Source organism: Coenobita brevimanus, chromosome 7, assembly GCF_032717465.1.
Source record: "Coenobita brevimanus isolate Jiangsu-jjx chromosome 7, ASM3271746v2, whole genome shotgun sequence".
NCBI classification, from domain to species: domain Eukaryota; kingdom Metazoa; phylum Arthropoda; class Malacostraca; order Decapoda; family Coenobitidae; genus Coenobita; species Coenobita brevimanus.
In genome coordinates, this window is record NC_136960.1 from 14669630 (window position 1) to 14694717 (window position 25088).

Below are 25088 nucleotides of genomic sequence, written 5' to 3' on the forward strand. Positions count from 1 at the left end.
AGTCATACACTCTTACCTTTCAGTATCTCTGCGCAAACAATGAAGTTTCCCATGTGATGTTAAACAGAAGGACTTTTCATCTCACCAAATGACATGCCCCCAGAAATTCAGTCTCCCGTCGGCATACCGTTGGGCAAAGCAAAGTTGGTGTTCCCTGTGTCACTTTCTCAGCTTTTCTTTGATTGTGGGCGTCCGATGTCGTATACCATAATCATGTGGTCTTTTCTTCATTGTCGATGAAGTTATGTCGAATCCCAGCTGTTCCCTGATGGCGACAGCATTCGTTAAGGGGTCTGCTGGTGCTGCTCCATGTATAGCTTCATCCTCGGTGTAGTTTCTTGGGGTGTCCTGACTTTTGTCGATCATCAAGACGTTCTTCCTCATCACAATTTCACCACTTATACACTGTTGTGCGATATATCCCTAGATCCCATGACATTTCTGAAGGTGTTAGGCCAGATTCGGTCATACCCTTAATGTGTCCGCGTTGAGCAATCTCAGTCGAATTCATTTTGACAGCTGGTGCTGCCAAGGTGCGTGGAGCTAATGTTGGCATACCACTAGGCGACGGTCAAACGATACCAAGGTTTCTAATATTATGTTTTTCGCAACATTAAGAGACATAAATGTTTCGAGTACTTTGCAATTAATAAAAGTTTGAAGAAAAAAAACTTTTCTAAATAATATGGCATGTATAATATTGTAGCACATTACTGTATCACTGAAAATACTTGTCTGTTGGGAACCTTATCGTTATCACCTTTATTCTTTGGATGGTCTTTATTCAAGGCGGATTGTTCCAAGGTATCAGCAAAATCGTCTACTGTTAAGCATATTACTATATTAAAACTTTTGATATTTCAAGTATATACTTAAAAATACATTATGGAGAAGATGCTTCGAATGTAAAGGATTTTGTATGTTATTCGAGTGAAATCACCTAAGGTGAAACTGAATATACTGTAATCCATGTGTGTCACTTTTACTCAGTTTACAGCATCACAAATTTACTTTTTATTTGGAAAGACATTGTGAATGCTAAATGAAATTATTGTAATTTCAGTAACATTCTCAAGCTTACGACACCTTTCATTTAGTGCTTCGGGCTTTACCGCACGTGACTAGTAATTTACTCTGACACCAGACACATCACCGGAAGAAAACTCGCAGCGAAAGAGTTAACCAAAAATATGCAACGATGCCCTGTAATTGAACTAGAATCGTGTAGCGTTAGCTAGGATAAAACGCTAACATATTCATCAGGTCTTCTAAGAGGAATACTTTGTGTATTAGAGATATCTGTCTTGGCAGCAGTCTCTTGTTATTATGAATCGAGCAAACATCTCTTTAGTAACTGCACAGTATTTTTTTCATTAGCAGTTGGATGAAGAAAATAAGAAACAATGTGTGTGCACATGGTTTCCCCAACCCACAACTTGGTAAGGGATGGTGCTCAATGAAGCTCTGTCCACGTTCATGGGAGGAACGTTTTACTGACGCATAATATATTCAAAGATTATCAGCACCAACGTCATATTTCAATGACATAATCATTAATAAAGCATTCATACGAACACGCAAATAAATTATGTATTTCTCTTGATAACAATTATGATTTATTCAAGGATCTGAGGCTTCGGTCTCGTACTGAACCTACACTCAAGACTGATGCTCTTGACTCCACAAATACTTTCAGCTGCACAATGCACTAAATATCAGTGACATCAATAAATATACCTAACTTGCCAATTCTCTATAATAATTAAGATATTACATGTCCTATGACACAGGGTGAATATCTATTATGTCTACCACGGCCTTTTCATACTCAAAACCCTCTCCAATATTTGACTACATGGCAATGACAGACGGCAATGCGCTGACCAATCACACACTACGATACAAACATGACCCCTCCATTCATGCATTTCCACTACCACCTACGTGTTTACTATAGGAGTTGTTGCCAGAGGCCGCCAATTGTGTCCAGCTTCTTTCTTCCCCGACTATACTTGTTTGAATGACATGAAAAAATGCGGGATTTGACAAGATGGCTGCCCTTTGAATCAACCTCCTCTCTGGTGTTCTCGGTTTAGCTTAAGTTTCGCCACTGTTTATCCGACATTTCTGGTGCCCAGACCCGGGAGCCTTTAGATGACGTCTGCTAGAAGGTATTTAGCCCGGATTAGTTGCGAGAAGAATGGAGAAATCGTTGGAAGACTTGGTAAAGAGGAGGACGGCTGCCAAAGGTTGGTTGACTCGAAGCATTACTGAGTTAAGAGAGTTATTAGATGACGAGTCTACCACTCAAGAGTTATTAGAAGCAGCCGTTAGTGATTTTGATAAGCGGCTAGCAAATTTAGATGATCTTCAGGCAGCAGTGGAGTTAGAAGACCCTGCTGAGTTAGAGGAAGACATAGAGAAAGCAGATAAAGTTAGAAGGGCAGCAAGAAAGGTTAGAGCTGAGGCTGCCAAAAGACTCAAGGATGCAACAAATGATAATAGCACTGTATCTACATCTAGTAAAGATAAGTCAGAAGTTAAATTACCCAGACTAGAGCTCCCTAAATTTTCTGGTGAACTGACAGATTGGCAGTCGTTTTGGGACAGATTTGAGGCTTTAGTGGACCAGAGTGAGCTGCCAGTTATCAGCAAATTCAGCTACCTGCAATCATTACTTCAAGGAGAAGCTCTATCAGTCATCCAGGGGATAGCACTTACCACTGCAAACTACACTGTGGCCTGTAATCTCCTCAAGGAAAGATTTGGCCGTCCAGAGAGGATAATATTTGCCCATGTCCAGGGTTTACTAAATGCCTCTTTAACACCCAGAGTGAAGGGAACCAGTTACGTCGATTCGTTGTGGAAGCTTCAAGATCAGCTACTGAGGCATGTGAGAAGTTTGGAAGGCCTCGGTATCAATGGTAACCAATACGGTGTGGTGTTGACTCCAGTTATCCTGTCTCGTCTTCCACAAGAAATACATTTGGAATGGTCGAGGGAAAGTTCCGGACATGAAGGCGACCTGGAGTGGCTCCTCGAGTTTCTGCAGAAGGAGATCCAGTGTCGTGAGAGGTCTGAAATTTTCAAGGAACTGTCCGTGGAGAAAGGCAACCCTCGGCGAGAAGATAGCGAAAGGAGGAAGATTGGTTCTGCTTCAGCCCTGCAGACTACATCCGAGGAAGGTTCACCGCAGTGTGTGTTCTGCCAGAAGCTACACAAGTCTGAGAAGTGCTGGCACATCTTGAGGTTGGACAGACATGGTCGAGAGGGGAAGGTTAGACAAGCTGATTTGTGTTTTAAGTGTCTTTCCAGGGGCCATGTTTCTAAAGGTTGTAAAGGTAAAGTTAAGTGCACTCAATGTAATGGGTCCCATAATGTTCTCTTCTGCAACAATGGTAAAACTAATTCAGAGACTCACAATAAACCTTCACTTAAACAAAATTCTAGTCAAAAGTCAGAAGGTCAATCTAATGATTCAGTCAGTATTGTTGAACATGTTAGTATTTCTCATGATCGAAGAATGAAAAAGTCTACTGTTTTGCAAACAGCCAAAGTCAAAGTTTGTTCAAGTAGTGGTAAGTCTGTTTTGGCCACTGTTATGTTTGATTTTGGAGCAGATACCACCTATGTGAGTCATAATTTTGTCAGAAGGGTTAAACCTAAATGGATCACTTCAAAATACACCTCCTACTCTGCTTTTGGTAATCAGAAATCACAAGACAGTAAAGAAAGGAATGTGTATGACTTGAATTTAGTTGACATTGAGGGTAATAACCATTCTGTACTTGCAGTTGAAGTTATGTCTATTTGTCCACCTTTGCGACGTCAGAGGCTGCCTGATGATGTTATGCAGTCTCTTTCACAGCTACAGTTGGCTGAGGACTATGGACGTGACCGTGACCTCACTTTAGATATGTTGGTTGGTGTTGATAATTATTGGAAATTCGTTTCGGCTGATAATGTTATCAGATTTGATGACTTAGTGGCCCATGAATCAGTATTTGGTTGGATTTTGTCTGGTTCATGTTTGAGCGGCCATGTGGAGAGTGTATCTCATCAAATGCTATGTATCAGTGCAACCAAAAATGTCAATGAGTCAGATTTGCATAAGTTTTGGAGTCTTGAAAGTGTGGGTATTTATACTGAGAAAGATAAACCACCTAAAGACCCTGTTTTGGACAAATTTGAGGACACAATTAAGTATGTTGATGACAGGTATGAGGTTGCTTTGCCTTGGATAAGTGATGAGGTAAAATTAAGTCTACTAAATAATGAGAAACATGCTAGAAAGAGATTGTTTGTACTTAACTATAAATTTGACAAAAACCCTGATCTGAAAGAAGAATATGACAAGGTATTTAAGAGTTATGAGCAGGATAACATTATTGTTGAGGTTCCTTTCTCTGAGTTAGAAAGTCCTTATCCCACTTACTATATGCCACATAGACCAGTAATTAGAGACAGTGTTTCCTCTAAAGTAAGGCCTGTTTTTGATGCTTCTGCAGCAGGACCTAATGGTGTTTCACTGAATGATTGTTTGGAATCTGGTCCCTCATTAATTCCTGATCTTGTAGAAATTTTAATAAGATTCAGAAGATGGAATATTGCCTTGACAGCAGACATTACTAAAGCCTTTTTGCAGATAAAGGTACAACGCCCTGATCAAGATGTTCACCGTTTTTTGTGGCAATGTGGTGACATAGTTCGTGTGATGAGATTTGTAAGGGTGCCCTTTGGTAACACTAGTAGTCCATTTTTATTGAATGCCACTATCAAACACCATTTAGACTCTTACCATAATTCTGTCACAGTACAAGAACTTAAGGAAAATTTATATGTTGATGATTGGCTCTCAGGAGCAGATACTGTAGAAGAAGCCTGCAAAATGTTTAGTGAAGCTAAAAGTATATTGTCCGATGCAGGCATGACTTTATCCAAATGGCACACTAACAATGATTTTTTGATTAATCAGCATGAACAGTTTGAACATGAGGTTGGTGTAACAAAATTGTTAGGAATGTACTGGAATCCCTCAGAAGATGTGTTTTCCTTTAAGGGTCTCAACTTGGATAATAAGTTTGATTTAAATTTCACTAAAAGAAATGTATTAAGTTTCATTGCTAGACTGTTTGATCCTCTTGGCTTAATTAGTCCTTTCACTATGTATGCTAAAAATTTGTTTCAAGAGATTTGGCGTCTAGGACTTGGCTGGGATGAAATTTTGCCTCATGAGTTGCAATATAAGTTTCAGTGCTGGATTAACAGCATTCAGTTAATTAAGAATTTTGAGATTGACAGATGCTATTTTCCAGGCCTATCTTTGAATTCAGTAACTGGCTTGGAAGTTCATGCTTTTAGTGATTCCTCTGAGAAAGGATATGGCTCTTGTATTTACTTGCGGATTCCTAAATTAGATAATCAATTTAATGTTTCCTTTGTTATGTCTAGAGCAAAAGTTGCTCCTATCAAGCGGGTTACCTTGCCACGGTTGGAATTACTTGGAGCTCTGTTAAGTGCTCGTCTCATTAACTTTGTGAAATCTGCCCTACATCTGAGTGATGATGTTAAGCTAATTTGTTGGACAGATTCTAAGATTGCTTTGTCTTGGATTAAGGGGAATCCTGCTAAGTGGAAAATGTTTGTTGCCAATAGAGTAACAGAAATCCAGACTTTAACATCTCCAAGTAAATGGTTCCATTGCCCTGGTGCAGATAATCCTGCTGATTTGCTTACTCGAGGTGTGACTGGTGATCAACTAATTTCAAATGACTTGTGGCTTCAAGGTCCAAAATGGTTATCTGATTCCTCAATGAACTTGTTTACTGAGATTATTGATGAGTATGAGACAAATGATGTTGATTTTTCCTGTGAAGAATTCAGGGGAGAAGGCCTGGTTATGACTGTTGTTGAGGAAGCCACAGCTGCCTTAGATTTTAATAAATGGAGTGATTTTACCAAGATCATGAATATTACTGCATGGGTTTTGAGATTCATTAACAATTCTAAACCCAAAAGTACTAAATTTTCAGGTCCTCTCACTTATAATTAATTGAGTAAAGCAAAGGACAAAATTTTCATCTGTGTTCAGAAAGAATTTTATGAGAAAGAAAGAAATGCTTTGTCACTAGGTAAACCACTCCCTAGAAATTCTTCACTGAGGAACCTTGATCCATTTTTAGATTCTGATGGATTGCTCAGAATTAAAGGTAGGTTACAGAATTCTGACCTGAGTTATGACAGCAAACACCCAATAATTATACCAAATTGTCATGTGGCCAAACTCATAATTCTGTTTCAACATAAATTTTTGAAGCATGCTGGTGTTTACACGCTTATGTCAACTGTTAGAAATTCTTACTGGATAATTGGATTAAGAAGACTTGCTAAAAGAGTTTGCAAAGAGTGTGTAGCTTGCAAAAGGTTTGACTCAAGGCCTTGTAACCAACCAGCACCCCCTTTGCCAGAATTGAGAGTTAAATCTACATTCCCTTTTGCTATAACTGGATTAGATTTTGCTGGCCCATTATTTGCAGTTGATAGTCCTTCAAATAAATTGTATATTTTATTATTTACCTGTGCTGTCACAAGATCTATCCACTTAGAATTGACAGACTCACTTTCAGTACCTGATTGTCTGTTGGCCATAAGGAGATTCTCCGCAAGGCGAGGTCTCCCTTCAGTGATTTACTCTGACAATGCCAAAACCTTTATAAGTGTAGCAAGTAAGCTTCAGCAGTATTTTAGTCTATTAAGCCCTGAATGGAAATTCATCGCTCCCAGGTCCCCATGGTGGGGAGGTTGGTGGGAACGGCTTGTAAGGTCTGTTAAATCAGCTCTTAAGAAATCTCTTGGTACTAAATGCTTGACTAAATGTGAACTTGAGACAATTTTGGTTGAAGTAGAAGCTTGTGTCAATTCTAGACCTCTTACATATGTCAATGAAGAACCAGATGTTGCTGACCCCTTGACACCCTCACATTTTCTGATTGGTCGAGTTGCGGGATTTCAGCCTCATGTTTCTGATAAACCTTTGGATATAAGTAACAAAAATTTAAGTGAAAGAGAAATTGTTCGTAAGAGACAACTCAACCAATTCTGGAAAATGTGGAGTGATGATTACTTAAAGAATTTGCCTCCTACTGTGAAGGGATTTAAGGCTAATTGTAACCTGAAGAGAGGTTCTGTAGTTTTAATTAGGGAAAATAATGTCCCTAGAATGAATTGGCCTCTGGGCATAATTACTGATTTATTTCCTGGCAGGGATGGTGTAGTAAGATGTGTAAAGGTACAAACTGCCAAGGGTATATTGTGTAGACCTGTTCAGAAGTTACATGACTTAGAGATTTTTTATGACATAAATTGTGATGATGATTTAAATTCACCAGCTACTCAAAAAAACTTTGCCCAAAACAGGGATGAAAACAGTGTTGAAGTGGCTGATGATGATGATGAAACTGAAAGTCATGAACAGGTGAAGGTATCTAGAAGAGGGCGTATGATAAAGCCTCGTACAGTACTGGATTTGTGATTTATAAACTATAGCTTTAAGAAAGAGGATAATTTTGTAGTTTTGTAATTTGTGGAACTGAAGAATAGTTCATTTTCTTTAACATAAAATACTGTAGTTTTCTAATTTGCTCAACTTTGGATAGGAGCTAAAGTGCTCCTATGGTGGGGAGTATGTTAAGAATAATATAGTATTCTGTCCTTTTTTTCTTAGTCACTGTCTAGTCATCACTAGTTTTCTGTTCATTCATTCATTCATTCATTGCCAGACGCCATGTATCCCAGACGGGGTGGCCAAGGGCTTAGAGTTAATTGTTTTACAGAGAGGGGCACTAATCCTCCACCAACCCCACTTGACGTAGGGATGCCAACAGCATCTGGTGTTCCCAGGCGGTCACCCATCCAAGTACTAACCAGACTGTTACTTACCAAATATCCATTTCTATTATAGGTATTATCCTAATGTTTGAGATTATTCATTTCTTGTCTTTTGCTTGAGATTTTTGAGTAATTAAGTATTGGTATAAATTTATTTGATTGTGCTGAGTCATTTGCAAGTGAGTTTAAAGTTGTAATAATAACAGTACTTATTTTCCAATGACTGATTTATGTACTTGTTTGAATGACATGAAAAAATGCGGGATTTGACAAGATGGCTGCCCTTTGAATCAACCTCCTCTCTGGTGTTCCCGGTTTAGCTTAAGTTTCGCCACTGTTTATCCGACATCTTGTAGCGTGAACCACGGTACAGGTTGAGCTGTGTTTCAGAAACATCGCGCCATTTATGGGTGAACTTGCTCACTGTTTCTGAACCACAGCTCAACCTGTATCGTGGTTCATGTTACAAGATAAAAGAATTATTTTATATAAATCAGACTTTATAAATAGCATAGTGCACAGCTCATTATACCAATCACACAGTATTTATTAGCCAATATCATAGCATAATACAATGACCCTATAATAATATAATACGGCAAAGAGGATGAAGCTTGATGATTCGAAAAATTCTCGAGCATGTACACAAGAACACTCACACACACACGCGCTGTTGCCACGTTAGCCATATCCCGCGACTAGTGGTCCAGGTGGAACTCTTGTTGACTGTACATCGTATACAGGTATGCACAACTCCTGGTAGGCCAGGGACGCATATGGCCGCCAAGGGATGCAACACTGACGTTTTTTTCCCAGACTGATGGCCGCGTGATTTAAAAAAAAAAAAAAAAAAAAAAAAAAAAAAAAAAGCATGTTGACCTTCTGATGACGATCGATAATCTTTATTCTTGCTACCGCAAAACGATTTTATTCAGCTCAGTACTCTCCCGACGTACAATGGTTAATCCTTTCAACACGTTAATGTCCCATTTTTTCTAACGACAGACTGTTTAATTTAATCTTGGGGCAGCTTCGCGTCGTACACACGTTAAGCGTCATGGACGGAGAAATTAAAGTGTGGAGACATATATAAGTTTAGGCTACTATTATCTGGAAACATTTTGGTAGGATGGTGGACACGGCAAGATTTAGGCTAACATGCTTTCGAAAATATGAAGCTTGTATACATTGTGGAGAAAGTGAGGAAAGGTGTAGACGAAGAAAGAAGAGAACTCAAGATGGGTCAGGGAGGAAGGAGATAACGAGTGAAAGAAGAGAGGGGTGTTTGAGGAAGAACAACTCTAACTGCGAAGCATGTTTATAATGTGGAGGAAGGATGTCCAGAGACAAAAAGGAAAGCGAGACGAAACAGAGAGGAAAGAGAAACGAAAATTACGAGACAAAAAGGTAATAACAGTGTAGGACACAAGCAGGCGAAGAGATGACATAAAACAGATTATGAAAGAGAGGAAGAGAAAGATGACTGATAGGTTGAAATGGAAGCAAGAGATAGGGAGGAAGGCGAAGGCATGGCAATCATGAGAGAGTGAAATGTGTAAAAGAAGGAAAGAGAGAAATGTGTGCAGCTGAAGCTCGAACTAAGAGGAAATTGAGAATGGGGTATTATTGGTATAGTAAGGATGGGAGAAGCAAAGACGAACGATAAAGTAGGACAAGGAAGAAGTAAGTAGCAGTTCAGAGAAGGAAGAAGTACTTGGGCAGAGTGTGAAGAGGATGATATAATTTAAGAATGTGCAAAATGTGAAGGAAATGTAATGTACGTGAGCACTACGAGCGAAGAGACAAACACTACTGTACCCATCTCAGTGTACCACATAACAAAACGCCTTCCACATCAGTGACACACACACACACACACACACACACACACACACACACACACACACACACACTCTCTCTCTCTCTCTCTCATCCAAAATTGACGTTATGTGCCATAATGATGATGTTACCAGTGTGGCAGTGATTTCTGCTTTATGTTTGTCGAGTCTGGTGATGTATCGGGTCGGCGTTAAGTACAGTATTAAGACCACACCGTCATCGGGTGCTGATAATGAGTATATTATGTAAAGGTGGCTGGATCGGGGGGTGCTGTACGTCACTGGACCAGACAACTGGGTCATAATTTATCCGGGTAATTGATCATTGTAGGTTGTGGTGCAAAATCAGATCTGCATGAGACACTGAAGAAGGCAGCCCACAATTTCCTCCCAAATCTAACCAAATGGAGCGTTTATACTGACGTCGGAATCGGTTTCTAATGTAGATTGTCCGGTCACGTAAGTCAGGACAAAAACTGGATAAAGCACACCCCGTTTCACGGATTCTCACTGTGGGCATTCCATTTATCACTTAACATTTTGTCTAGCGGTGAGAAGTGGCTTGTTTTTCTTGCCTTTATTTCAAGCTGCTGACACACCACAAAATATTAACAAATCTGATGTAGCAACCGCAAAGCAGCAGGTTGGAATGGTTAATGTCCTGCCAACGCCCCCTGCGTCCATTCAAGATCCACCAGTTATTAAATACTAAGTTTTTTTTAGTGCAAGCTGTGACCTTCTACGCTTCCTTCCAGCACCATTATACTGGTAGCCACCTTGCCCTCTTCACCTTCCCTTAATAATCTTTAGTAGAATCTCTGCCCACCATCATCCCCGTCACTTACACGGTCAGCACCACCCCGTCTAACACCATTATAGGCCGCCCTTAATGGACGGCTCATAAACACCATTAACGTTCTAGGTCTGCTTAACATCAGGTACCCTTACTTAGAGTAGTATTCCTGTCGAAAAAAGACGGCTGTCAGGCAATTAGCCACAAAAAGTCTTAGAACAGCCAGTCTCTGAGACTCACAAGAGCTTGGTCTCTGACAGTCCACTGCGTACCAGATCCTAAAACAGGGATCCTAAAACAAAAACTTTATTTTAACTTACACCAAGTATACATCGAATACTTTAACAGACACGAACAAATGTACCAGAGGCGTTATATGTCTGTGATTCAGTGAGAGGATGGAAGCAGATGACGGATGGAATAACCAAGCAAACCCACTTACACCTTACTGGCAAAGTGACCAGTCAAAATGAACAGTGTGGAAGTGAACGCAGTAATAATCATGTTCCCAGAAGCTTCTATGCTCAGTTTAAAGTGCATAGCATGATTTGCTTGGATCCTTATTTATATGAATTGCACAGTCTGGGTTGCAATGAGCTTTTACAAGTCTGAATGTATAGCTTAGGTTGCAATAAGCTGTTGAATTGTGTGAAGTGCACTGCTTGGGTAGCAATGAGTTCTTGCAAGTGCGAAGTGTACAGTACATTTTACAGTGGGATTCGGTGACACAGAGGGACCACTCTGATTCGAAAAAGAAGCCGGGCATTCATTGACTGATTCAAGATAATTACCGCAGTGTTATCTGCAAGTTTGTCACTTTCCATCGATTCTGAGATGATTTCAATAGCCAGTGGTTTCAGCAAAATTATGTTGCTTCTTGCTAAGTACTTGGGATACGAAATCTACTCCCTGAAATGATCGAGAGGCAGGATAATCTTATGTAAGAAAAACTATATCCGGCGTTCTTGCTGTATGAAACATATTAAGACATCCCTCCAACATTCAGCGTCTCATTGAAGGTGTTCGGAAGTTCATTCGATCCCTCTCATCTGTATCATGAGTGACACAGGATTTTGCTGTCAGATTGAATACGTTCCTCAAACGACGAACATATCATTAATACTTATACTTTATACTGTTACATATCCACTGTCATAAAGACTTTGTAGTTACTTGTAGAGAAGTATATTTTAGACTTGTGGTCGAGCGGCTTTTATATCTTGTAGTGACAGGAGAGGTAAAGAATAGTATGGGACTATTTTTATTTGTCTTGGAAATATTAAACACACGGAACGAGTATAAGTCCCGGGTAGCTACCTCCCTGTCTCGCTATCTCTCTCTCTCTCTGTTCTAAGGCTAATCTCCGTCTCGACCTCTCTCTAGGGTCGCTTGTCTCCTTCTAAACTCTCTTTCCTAAAAATCTGGTGTAGCAGGGGTGTGTCACGTATGTTCCTCATGGTTACCAGATCTTTCTTCACGAGAGGACTGCTGACAGCTAGCTGCATCATCTCCTTACTGGCCGCTGTCGTCAGCTTTCCTCCATGTAAGCATGTTTAGCACTGCTCGATTCTCGCAGACACAACACCTTCTCATCATTTGACTTCCTGCTTCTATCTGTCTCTCTATCTATCTATTTATCTATCTATCTATTATGTAGTCCTATATTTGCTCGGCCGCGCGAAAATGGCGTACCATCGACATTTAATAGTTATAACATATTAATACATACTACATACATTATAATGAACTTATAAGCTAATTAAGTGAAATACATAATATTGTAAAGTAACATAATTGTATGAATATTGTATACATATATTATTCATAGTAAATAGTGATTATTCAGTAATATTACATTTAAACAAGTTGTATACATATTTGAATAAATGCAATATAATTGTGCAATGGTAATACTGCTAAGTTATACATTACATATTTGAGTTATCACTTTAGTAATGTCTAATATTTCATCTAACTTGTATGATGATACTGGTAATATAGAATTGTGCTATAATTGTATGACATAATATTGTACTAACATTGTGGTACTACATAATTGTAACATTTTATGAATTGTTACTAAATATTGTGTTAATGCATAATTGTGTTGGCCTTATAATTGTAGTTACATTTTGTTAATGCAACTATTACGTAAGTGTCTTGGCCTTATAATTGTAGTTAAAGTTACATAAAAGTTACATCTTGTTAATGCAACTGTTACATAATTGGCAAAGTGTAACATAATGCAATCGTTTGTCGTTACATAATTGTTACATATCGTTTGTAGTTACAAAATTGTAGTTAAAGTTACATAAAAGTTACATCTTGTTAATGCAACTGTCACAGAAATGGTACATATTGTTTGTAGTATTGTTTGTAGTTACATAATTGTAATAAGTGTAACATAATTGTAATAACTTCAGTCCTAACATATGCTGCGGTCGATGATAGTGATGATGTGTCATGCCACTTGTTTGTGGAGACACAATTTGCTTTTTTTGTTTGTAGTTTATGTGGTATTTTGGCATATGTAGTAACACTTACACTTATTTTCATTTGTTTGTTATGTGATCTTACTCTATTTCTCTTTTTTCTTTCTTACTTTTCTTTCTTTCTTTCTTTTCTTTTTTATTTATTTATTTATTTTTTGTATGTATTGATTTTCCATAGTTTGTTTCTCATTGCTTGTGTACACTTTTTTCCATGTTGTTCATGGTTACATAATTACTGGCTAATTTCCTTGAGATACTTTGTTAAAGTTTAGTTTATATTACACAGATATTATTGAAAATGATATTATATAGTCCCATATTTTGTTGTTTTATATAAAAAATATATACACTATATACAGTATTAACTATACACACTGATTTGTTGTTCACCTGTACCTATCGTGAGTAATAAGTGTGTCAGCACTGTGTGGAAATCATTGTCTTCACGATTGTGTTGAAGATGTTCACTCTTGCTAACGGCATTTGTGTTGGCCATTTTTTTTTTTTCTAGTTTACCTTGTAACTTAATTTATATGTTTCCACTAGGTAGCTTTAATTAATAAATGTTTAATACAGTTCTTTTAATTGCTCACTGAGTAACTGTGATGGTATATTTTCTTTATCGCTTGTAGATGTACTAATGTATAGTTGTATGTATGAAACACGTATTTTATGTAGGTATAAATGGTAACACTCGTTGGTAGTAAATAAATGTTATAATAAATGAATGAATATATACAGTGTAGAATATTTATCGTTGGTGATTATTTAGTGTTTGAGTTATGCAGATAACTGAAGTAAGTATGTGTATTTAAGCTGTAACTATACAACACGTTTTATATGTTTGTGCAGAAGTTTATTGTCTATCACTGTGTATTGTATGAATGAAGTAACTATGTAACTCACTAATTTTTACCGTGGAGGAAAATGGTGTGAGTGGTGGTGCACGTGGTGATAGCGTTGTCCTTCGCGGGTTGATTGGCGTGTTGTCGTCTCAGCACATGGTGACGTCGGCTTCCCACACTGGTAGCTGTGGTGAGTGAATGAGTAGCGATGAGTAACTTGAGTGAAGACGAGTGAGTAAGATGAGTTGTGAATATGGACTTGGTGTTTGCTTCGTCGTCCTGACCTCTTCACACCTGCGTAAGCGGTGGGGGTTGGGTGGATGTAGCAGAGAGAGGAGGGTGAGGTCTGGTGGTTATGAGTTGTGAGTCGTCTCTCACTCTCCGTTTGTTTGTTTGTTTGTTTGTTTGTTTTCTTTCTTTCTTGATGTATTCTTGGTCCTTTTTTTCTTGTGATTTACTCGTTGTAGGATGAAGACTATTTGCACTGTAGGCTGTATTTTGTAGGATTCAATGTAGAACTGAAGCTAATCTTGTAGTCTCGGTTGCTTTTGTAGAAATTTGCTTTTAATTCGGAGACGATGTCCGCAGATTTGCTGGTTTGTCGTTAAGCTACTTGCAAGGCGTCGAGTGATCTCTTGACCTCTGCATCAGCGTAATGATCTGGGAGACGGAGGGGGCTGGATGGAGAGAATACTGTCAGGAGCTGATGTTGTTGGTTGTTTTCAATCTTGATATTTTGTAGTAATTTAATGTTGATTCGTAGACGAGGTTCGTATACGTTCGCTGCTACCAAATGTCATAAAGACTTTGTAGTTACTTGTAGAGAAGTATATTTTAGACTTGTGGTCGAGCGGCTTTTATATCTTGTAGTGACAGGAGAGGTAAAGAATAGTATGGGACTATTTTTATTTGTCTTGGAAATATTAAACACACGGAACGAGTATAAGTCCCGGGTAGCTACCTCCCTGTCTCGCTATCTCTCTCTCTCTCTGTTCTAAGGCTAATCTCCGTCTCGACCTCTCTCTAGGGTCGCTTGTCTCCTTCTAAACTCTCTTTCCTAAAAATCTGGTGTAGCAGGGGTGTGTCACGTATGTTCCTCATGGTTACCAGATCTTTCTTCACGAGAGGACTGCTGACAGCTAACTGCATCATCTCCTTACTGGCCGCTGTTGTCAGCTTTCCTCCGTGTAAGCATGTTTAGCACTGCTCGATTCTCGCAGACACAACACCTTCTCATCATTTGACTTCCTGCTTCTATCTGTCTCTCTATCTATCTATTTATCTATCTATCTATTATGTAGTCCTATACCACTACCACCATCATCGCCACCACCCACATCACTATCGTTACCCTCACTATTATCGCAACCACTTCCTTTTTGTATTTTTTTTTTTTTGTATATATAAATGCAGTTTCTAAGATACCGGTATGTACAGTATATGTAAATATTCGTATATATTACAAAATAAATGTGACTGGGTGACTGGCAGACTATCATCACTACCTCTGTCATCATCATCACATCCGTCATTGTCATCACTACCATCATCATTACTATCAACATTACCATCACTAATACAATCACTACTACTACTATCATCCCTATCATCACTACCAAAGACGCATATAAAAAGGGTAGACAAGCATTTCACACATTTCTCTCTTTCCACATCTTCATTTCTTCTGTCATTATCTTCCTACACATTTTTAAATTCCACACTGGGTACTGTAACCCGTGGTGTGTGTGTGTGTGTGTGTGTGTGTGTGTGTGTGTGTGTGTGAGAGAGAGAGGGGGGGGAGGGGAGGACTATTAGAGGAAACTGAAGATCTTTGATATTTACTGAAGCGGTACACATTACAGCTGATTTAGAGCAACCAGTCTACCTGTCTGCTGCCTCACACCTCTAAATAGGCGACAAAACAGCCAAACCCACCGTGTCTTTCAAAGCGTAGGTGTCAAAGGCTCAGCTATCGTTGTCCAAAACAATGATAGTAGTAGAGGAATTTAAGCTTCTGGTTGCATTTAACATGGCAGAAAACCAGCAGTTACATGTGGGTGATTCAAAATGATACGCGTAAGATATGGCCATAACTTTGATTCGAGCACTCTGTCACCATACCAACAAGGAATAGAATTTTTTGTTTACTTACTCAAGACTCCACCCTTAACGTCATTCCACCCTTCCTCCGACTGTTCAAATGCCTGACAAAATGTTGTTAAGACTGTCTACATGTTTTTTGAAACTGTGACCCTAAAACTGCTTTAGTCTGTGTGAATGCTGTACTGTCTGAAGTGAACCAGTTTAGACGCTAACGATCTGACAGTCATGAGTCTGTCTCATGTCACCGTTATCATACTGAAATCCTGCTCCATCTTACAGTCGGCTACCAGTCACGTTTCTGCTCACTCCATCTGTATGTTGTACTCGTCACCTGTATCTTACTCAAACGATCCCGCTCTGTTTCATTCGGGCAGATCCGAATATGACTGATGATGTGAAGGGAAAGTGCAATGACAAAGCTGTACCATTAACAGGAAAAAAACACACACACACACACACACACACACATCTACCAAGCTACCTATCAGTCCACCTATCTATCTGTCTATATCTATACCTATCTATCTATCTTTATATATATATATATATATATATATATATATATATATATATATATATATATATATATATATATACTCAGAGGAAGAACTATTCATATTTGTTAATTGTTACTATTTTGCCACTATAACCTGTCACTTAATTTGGTTTCCCCTTCTCCGCATTCCACAACGATTCCTCCATTGCCTGATGTCGCATCCTATAAGGCTTGATCTCGACAAAGGGTCTTCGGTCATTAGTATCCCTACCCAGTAACAACTCTCCCCACGACATACTATCCTCACTTGCATACTGTCGCACCTTATCTCACCACCTCGTTCTCTGTCTCCCTCTACTACCAAGTACAATTAGCAAAAGAGATATTATTCCAAATGGTTCAGTGGACTGGCGAGGAACGATATTTTTGAAGTATTGCTAAATAGAGATGTGCATTTTGAGTACAGGGCGAAATCTGTGTGCACCATTCATTAGGAAAGCTGGTATTAAATTGTCACGAATCAAATTCGCGACATTTTCCTTTTGTGAGAAACCACAAACTATTAGTGGAAAACTCACTGTGTATCATTCAGTTAACCGTTTCTCTCTCCATTTCGATGGTATACTTTTTTCAAAACATTCGTCACTGTTTCAAAAGTGACCGTTCTAATGCACGTCATTAAGTGCTCTACTGAGCGATATTATTGTTTCTATATTGTTTGCCCGTGCTTGCCTCAACCGTTGGCCACGCCTTCTTCCAGCTGGCCTGTGCATCCTACCACACGCATCGTATTTGAATCAGTCTTTTGTCTGTTGCGACGGAGTGTGGTTCTGTGCTCCAGTAGTAAGAGTGAGAGAGGTCATCTAGCACCCAGACTTCACTAGCCTACGTTCTCCAGGCTCCCACCCTTCCTTGGTGATACGCTACATTGACCTGTATTTCCTTTTCGTATTTTCCTAGGTTTAAGAGGTTAGCTTCTGAGTGAGCAAGTGAGTGCGATCTCTTTATTTTGAATTCACTTCGAGATGTAACGTTAAATTTATTTCTTTGTAATCAATAAATTTAACAGTTCTTTTTCTTTGAGCTTAATGTAATGTAACCTCGTGTTTCATTTCTCCATAATTAAGCTTATTTCCCTTATAGCTCCTTGCTTGCATAAAGGCTTTGCTATTCATAACTGGTACTTAGGCCAGTCTTGTTGTATTAAGCTTAAAATCCGTTGTGCCTTCTAGGAGTTAACGCATCAGCAAGAACCTGATGTCATTAATAGTATTAGTTATTTATTGTCAGGGGTGAAGTCACTTTCTCCAGAGGCTAACAGTACTAAAAACAGCAATTATGAGTAATTAGTCTCTGCGGTGTACTGTTGAGAAAGTTTATAAATTCTCATTCTGAGAGAATCGGCGAAGCAAGCCAGCATTAAGTAATCACTGCTTGATTTTAGCAAGATAATTCATTGTCACTGCTCTTCAGTATTACTGAACATTATCTTTTAACAATTGCTTTTATTTTATAAACCCCATGACAATTGCCGACCTCATTCCAGGATATTAACTCCTAGCTCTAAAGCCATCCACGAAACAATACTCACTCGTTCATATTTAGGTATTTATCATTAAAGTCTATAGGCACTACCTTACTGGTGATTATTGATTCATTTTTATTAATTTACATAATAGTTAGACAGTCAGTTGTTTGTTTAATTTTCTTTCTTTACCAGTTTCATTAGATAAAACTGGTCACCACTAACCTGTGCCTATATTCTTTATTTTTGATTATTCGCATCTCTCTTTGCAAAAAAAATCGCGGTCAGTACTGAGTCGCTAGTACTTAGATTGAGTTAGCATCATGTCGACCAGCATCTATGTACAGGAAGCCAAAGATATGGGTCTTACAGACCCAACTGAAATCAAGGAGTTCGTCCTCTCTCGGTTTAATTACGAACTGCAGCGCAAGAGTGATGCTCGTATAAAGTGTCGAATTCAGCGTGAGGAACGCGAAAAGGAGTGCAAATACGAGCGAAAACAGCGCGAACTCGACTTAGAACACGAGCGAGAACAGCGTGAGGAACGAGAGAGAGAGAACGTCAATACGAGTTACAACAAAGCGAGAGAGAACGAGAACACGAACGTGCCGAGCGAGAGGCACGCGAAAAACATGAATTTGAAGTTCTGAAGCTCAAGTGAGATTCCTTGGCTTCAGACACGTCTGGTGCAGTTGGCCCAAGCTCCACGAGCGTTCTCCCTGCACATGTCCTGGCGACCCCACGCATCAAGCTTCCTTCATACGAGGAAGGCGAGCGAATCGAGCCGTACATAGCTCATTTTGAGGACATGGCAGACATGTATCAACTGGATGAGGCAGCTAAGCAGCTCCAATTTCTTAGTTTATTTGAGGGCCCTGCCCTCGATATTCTCCACAGAATTCGTGGAGACAATCTCACGTATGAGATGATGAAAGCTGCACTCATTAAGGCATATGGTCTCACAGTAGACGACGCCAAAGTTCAGTTCTTGCGAGCTTGTCTCCAAGACAAGGAGACAGCTGTTCAGTTCCTCGACCATCTCACTGCTTACTTAGGTGAGTGGATGGAGAAAGATGAAACTCCTTCCACGTGTGAGGGGATAATTGACCTAATGCTGCGTACACAGCTAGAGAGGTCGTGGCCTGCTGAGCTCATAGCACAGCTTAAGATCTGCCAGGTGAAAGATGCCAGCCAAATGGTGGAAAAGGCTGATGCATATTTCACTGCATACGGGTATCAAACTCGTAAGCAAAACACCTGGAACAGCAGAAAATATACTGCCAAGTCTGGGAAGCCATCTCAGACTGAATCCCAGCACCAAGGCCGTTCTCAGAGTAATGGCCAAGGTCCAAGCAAACTGCAGAACGACCAGGGGCAAAATACACAGCAGCCTGCTTGGAAGCGGTACAACAAGCACCCCAAGCAGCAGCAGCAATACAAGGACAAGCCACATAACCCTCAGTCAGGTCAATCAGTGTATCGGAGGCAGGATGCAAACGCAGCCTTCATTCCATGACAAGCACACGGTGGTGCCATCTCTACCAATACAGGTACTTCCCAACAGTTCACGAGTCCCCCTTCGATCATGAACTCTTCTCCACAGGTGGTCAATGCTCCACCTCCTCAGATGGTGAGTATGACTCCTCAGACACCTAGTTCTCAGGGCGCCACGTTTGCTGCATCGGTTGTTCCGCAATCTCATGAATGACTGGCTGCTACCTCCTCAGACCCTTCCACCAGCAACACTGCCTTTCTTGTTCAGCCAGGGTTTGTGGGAGGTGTTTCTGTAAAGTTCCGAGGGATAATGGTTCCTCAGGTTGCTCTGTTAAGCAGAGTTTAGTTCGGCCTGATGAGTATACAGGTCGACAGATCCAAGTTAGACTTATTGATGGATCAGTGAGATTGTTCCCAGTTTAATTAGATAAAACTGGTCACCACTAACCTGTGCCTATATTCTTTATTTTTGATTATTCGCATCTCTCTTTGCAAAAAAAATCGCAGTCAGTACTGAGTCGCTAGTACTTAGATTGAGTTAGCATCATGTCGACCAGCATCTATGTACAGGAAGCCAAAGATATGGGTCTTACGGACCCAACTGAAATCAAGGAGTTCGTCCTCTCTCGGTTTAATTACGAACAGCAGCACGAGAGTGATGCTCGTGAAGAGCATCGAATTCAGCGTGAGGAACGCGAAAAGGAGTGCGAATATGAGCGAGAACAGCGCGAACACGAGCGAAAACAGAACGAACTCGATTTAGAACACAAGCGAGAACAGCGTGAGGAACGAGAGAGAGAACGTCAATACGAGTTACAACAAAGCAAGAGAGAACGAGAACACGAACGTGCCGAGCAAGAGGCACTCGAAAACATGAATTTGAAGTGCTGAAGCTCAAGCGAGATTCCTTGGCTTCAGACACGTCTGGTGCAGTTGGTCCAAGCTCCACGAGCCTTCTCCCTGCACATGTCCTGGCGACCCCACGCATCAAGCTTCCTTCATACAAGGAAGGCGAGCGAATCGAGCCGTACATAGCTTGTTCTGAGGAAATGGTAGACATGTATCAACTGGATGAGGCAGCTAAGCGGCTCCAATTTCTTAGTTTATTTGAGGGCCCTGCCCTCGATATTCTCCACAGAATTCGTGGAGACAATCTCACGTATGAGATGATGAAAGCTGCACTCATTAAGGCGTATGGTCTCACAGTAGACAACGCCAAATTTCAGTTTATGCGAGCTTGTCTCCAAGACAAGGAGACAGCTGTTCAGTTCCTCGACCATCTCACTGCTTACTTAGGTGAGTGGATGGAGAAAGATGAAACTCCTTCCACGTGTGAGGGGATAATTGACCTTATGCTGCGTACACAGCTAGAGAGGTCGTGGCCTGCTGAGCTCATAGCACAGCTTACGATCTGCCAGGTGAAAGATGCCAGCCAAATGATGGAAAAGGCTGACGCATATTTCACTGCATACGGGTATCAAACTCGTAAGCAAAACACCTGGAACAGCAGAAAAGATACTGCCAAGTCTGGGAAGCCGTATCAGACTGAATCCCAGCACCAAGGCCATTCTCAGAGTAATGGCCAAGGTCCAAGCAAACTGCAGAAGGACCAGGGGCAAAATACACAGCAGCCTGCTTGGATGCGGTACAACAAGCACCCCAACCAGCAGCAGTTCCCCAAGCAGCAGCAGCAATACAAGGACAAGCCACATACCCTCAGTCAGGTCAATCAGTGTATCGGAGGCAGGAGGCAAATGCAGCCTTCATTCCACGACAAGCACACGGTGGTGCCATCTCTACCAGTACAGGTACTTCCCAACAGTTCACGAGTCCCCCTCCGGTCATGAACTCTCCTCCACAGGTGGTCAATGCTCCACCTCCTCAGATGGTGAGTATGACTCCTCAGACACCTAGTTCTCAGGGCGCCACGTTTGCTGCATCGGTTGTTCCGCAATCTCATGAATGACTGGCTGCTACCTCCTCAGACCCTTCCACCAGCAACACTGCCTTTCTTGTTCAGCCAGGGTTTGTGGGAGGTGTTTCTGTAAATGTTCCGAGGGATAATGGTTCCTCAGGTTGCTCTGTTAAGCAGAGTTTAGTTCAGCCTGATGAGTATACAGGTCGACAGATCCAAGTTAGACTTATTGATGGATCAGTGAGATTGTTCCCTGAGGCACGTATCCAGGTGTCATCTCCATTTTTCACTGGCCTGACAGCTGCAGTTGTCATGCCAGAACCTTTATTTGACCTCATTGTAGGCAACATACCTGGCGTCAAAAATAGTTGCGCCGTAGATGTTGCTACTTAGACTTCGGCTGCTGCAGTAACAGGAGCCATGGCCAAGGCTCCAAATCCCCCCACTCCTTTGACCGTCGCAATGCCGCAAGATCTGATTCGTAGTCAAGATGTAGTCCAAGAGCAACAGACTGACTCAACACTTGCCTCAATGCGTAAGAAGCTGGAGGGTAAAGTGATTAAATATTCACGGGGAGGACAAGCCAGGTTCCTTCGTAAGCAAGGACGGCTGTACCGTGAGTCACAGACACTCCAGGGTGAGGTTCGACTGCAGTTTGTCGTTCCTACAAAGTATCGCCGAGCAGTGTTTGAATTAGGTCATTGTTCAGCGATGGGAGGTCACATGGGTCAAAAGAAGACCTCTGACCGCATCCATGCTGACTTTTTCTGGCCAGGAATGGGACAGGAAATAATGAGGCTCGTACGTTCCTGCGATGTATGTCAGCATACCACTGACCGGGGACGTGTCCGTCCTGCGCCATTGAAACCAATGTCCATAATCTCTGAACCGTTCGAGAGAGTAACAGTTGACATAGTTGGGCCAATCTCCCCTAGGGCTAGTGATGGATCAAAGTATATCCTCACTATTGTTGATTTCAGCACACGGTGGCCTGAAGCCGTGGCCCTTAAGAATATAGAGGTCGTCACTGTTGCTGAGGCATTAATTGAAGTGTTCTGTCATGTAGGTATCCCTAAGGTCTTAAGCGATCAGGGTTCGCAGTTCACTTCAGCAATGATGAATGAAGCGTTCAGGTTGCTGTCCATCCGAGGCTTACAGACTATGCCGTATCATCCCATGTGTAACGGGTTGTGTGAGAGGTTCAGTGGGACTCTCAAGAAGATGTTGAGGCGCATGACCGCCGAACAGCCAAAGGAATGGCCGCGGTTCATTGCTCCTCTTCTATTTGCTTATCGAGAAGCCCCACAGCATTCATTGAAATTCTCACCCTTTGAACTGGTGTATGGAAGGACGGTCCGGGGCCCACTTCAAGTTCTTCGTGAGTTATGGGACGATGAAGAACCCGACCCTGAAGTCAAGACCACCTACACCTACGTCCTTGATTTGGCTGACCTTCCCCAGTCGACGTGCGAGTTAGCTAAGGAAGAACTGATCAAGGCGCGTGAAGTTCAAAAGGCTTATTATGATAAGAAGGCAAGGCTTCGGAAGTTTAGTCCAGGCGATAAATGCTTGGTATTACTCCCCACTGCCCAGAACAAGTTGTTAGCACAGTGGAGGGGCCCATATGACATAGTTGAGAGCATCTCAGACCTCAACTATGTAACTCAGATGGGGAATCTTCGTAAGAGGTTCCACGTTAACATGTTGAAGGCTTATCACGAGTCAAACCCCGAGGAGGCTGGCCTACAAGTGGCTGATGACAGTGACCAGCCACTGGAAGGAACTGGGGCAGCTGCGGTGATCCCAGCTGATGACCATGATGATGAGCCCTTAACTGTTCAGTTTCACCAGGAGGAGACTGTTGGAGATGTCCTACTTAACCCTGACTTATCAGTAGGAGACCAAAATGCCTTAAGGTCACTGCTCTGTCAGTATGCTGATGTCTTCTCAGACCAACCTAGACTTGCAAAGATTGTGTGTCATAAAATTGAGTTGACCAGCAATGCTCCCGTAAAGGTTAAGCCATATCTGATTCCCATGCGACTACAGGACACAGTAGACAAGGAAATTGCCGACATGGAGACTGCAGGCATTATCGGAAAAGTCCTCATCTCCTTACTGTAGTCCGATGGTAGTAGTTCGCAAGAAAGATGGTGGAGTCAGGATTTGTGGCGATTATAGGAGGCTAAATGCAATCACCAAAGTGGATGCTGAGCCAATGGGTGACCATATTGCCATCTTCTCCAAGCTGGCAGGGTCACGATATTTCACGAACCTCGATCTAGCGAGAGGATTCTTCCAGATTCCCCTTCATCCTGAGAGTCGTCAGTTCACTGCCTTTGCTACTCCTAGGGGGTTGTACCAGTATAAAGTCCTACCGTTTGGACTTACCAATTCCCCAGCAGTATTTAATCGTGCCATGAGACAAGTGCTCCATGGTATCGTAGGAGTAGAAATGTTCGTTGACGATGTTCTCATTCATTCTGCCACGTTGGAGGAGCACCTCAGACTCTTGGAAGTCGTTTTCAGTAGACTCCAGAGTTTCAACATGACTGTGAAGCCTACCAAGTGTAAAACTGCGCACAGTGAGGTGGAGTTCCTCGGACATGTCGTTGGCAACAATCACTGCAGGTGTCAGGGTGATAAGATTAGAAAGGTTAAGGAAGCCCCAAGAACCATGACCAAGAAACAGGTTAGGGCATTCCTCGCCCTAGTGGGGTATTATAGAAGTTTTGTCCCCAACTTTGCCGTCATTGCTCAGCCGTTGTATGGGACGCTACAGAAACATGCTCCAAACACCATCGGATGGGGAGAAGCGCAAGAGAGATCTTTTGCCACCCTCAAGAATATGCTATCCAAGAAGCCTATCTTGCAGTTGCCTGATTCCAATAAACCTTTCATATTGCGCACTGATGCTTCACAAGATGCAGTAGGTGCCGTATTGATGCAGGAATCGGAAGGTGGAATCTTCCCAGTGGCATACCATAGCCGTAGTTTAAAACCCGCCGAGAGGAATTACAGTACTGTTGAGAAGGAACTTTTGGCTGTGGTTGATGGTGTTAAAAAATATTATTACTATTTGTTTGGGGCACCATTCACTCTGGAAACAGATCATATGCCACTCACTAGTCTTAGCACGACCAAGAAGGCTAATGCAAGATTGACACGCTGGACACTGTATTTACAGCAGTTTAACCTAGTTGTGAGATACATCAAGGGAAGTGATAACGTAGGTTCAGACCTGATGTCTCGCCTGCTAACTGCTGACTAACACGGGCAACTGTTGTATGCTGGGTTCTGTAAGATAGGCGTCCTCAGAGATCTGAGTAATCCAAGGACCAGCCTGGTTCCCAGTTAAAAGTGTAGACCTGACGTCTCACATGTTGGCCTCACAGGACACAGTATGTCCAGGGCCTGTACATACACGTGTTCAGTAGTTTAAGGGGGGAAAGTTTGAGAACCCGCAGAGGCGACCCGAGGCTGTGTCTGCAGACACACGAGCCCAAGTTTGCGTAAGGATTCTCAGCTGCCCCGATATTGTATATACATGTGTACTCTAGGCTAAAGGGGGGAAGTTTGAGGACCCGTGTGCAGTCCGAGGCTGTGTCTGCGGACACACGAGCCCGAGTTTGCACAAGGATTCTCAGCTCTCCGATATTAATATAAGTACTGTAGGTTAAGGGGGAAGTTCGAGAGAACC

The 25088-nt window shown here is 41.5% G+C and overlaps 1 protein-coding gene across 1 annotated transcript in view; it reads left to right on the forward strand.

The window, feature by feature from the left end:
• The first annotated feature begins 2200 nt into the window (after positions 1-2200).
• The window catches only part of LOC145403575 (uncharacterized), a 119193-nt gene continuing 96305 nt past the window's right edge, over positions 2201-25088 (forward strand). Inside the window, exons 1-2 of the mRNA XM_080275256.1 lie at positions 2201-3277; positions 3713-4218. Coding sequence (XP_080131382.1) covers positions 2201-3277; positions 3713-4218 — 1583 coding nt within the window. The remainder of the gene's footprint in view (positions 3278-3712; positions 4219-25088) is intronic.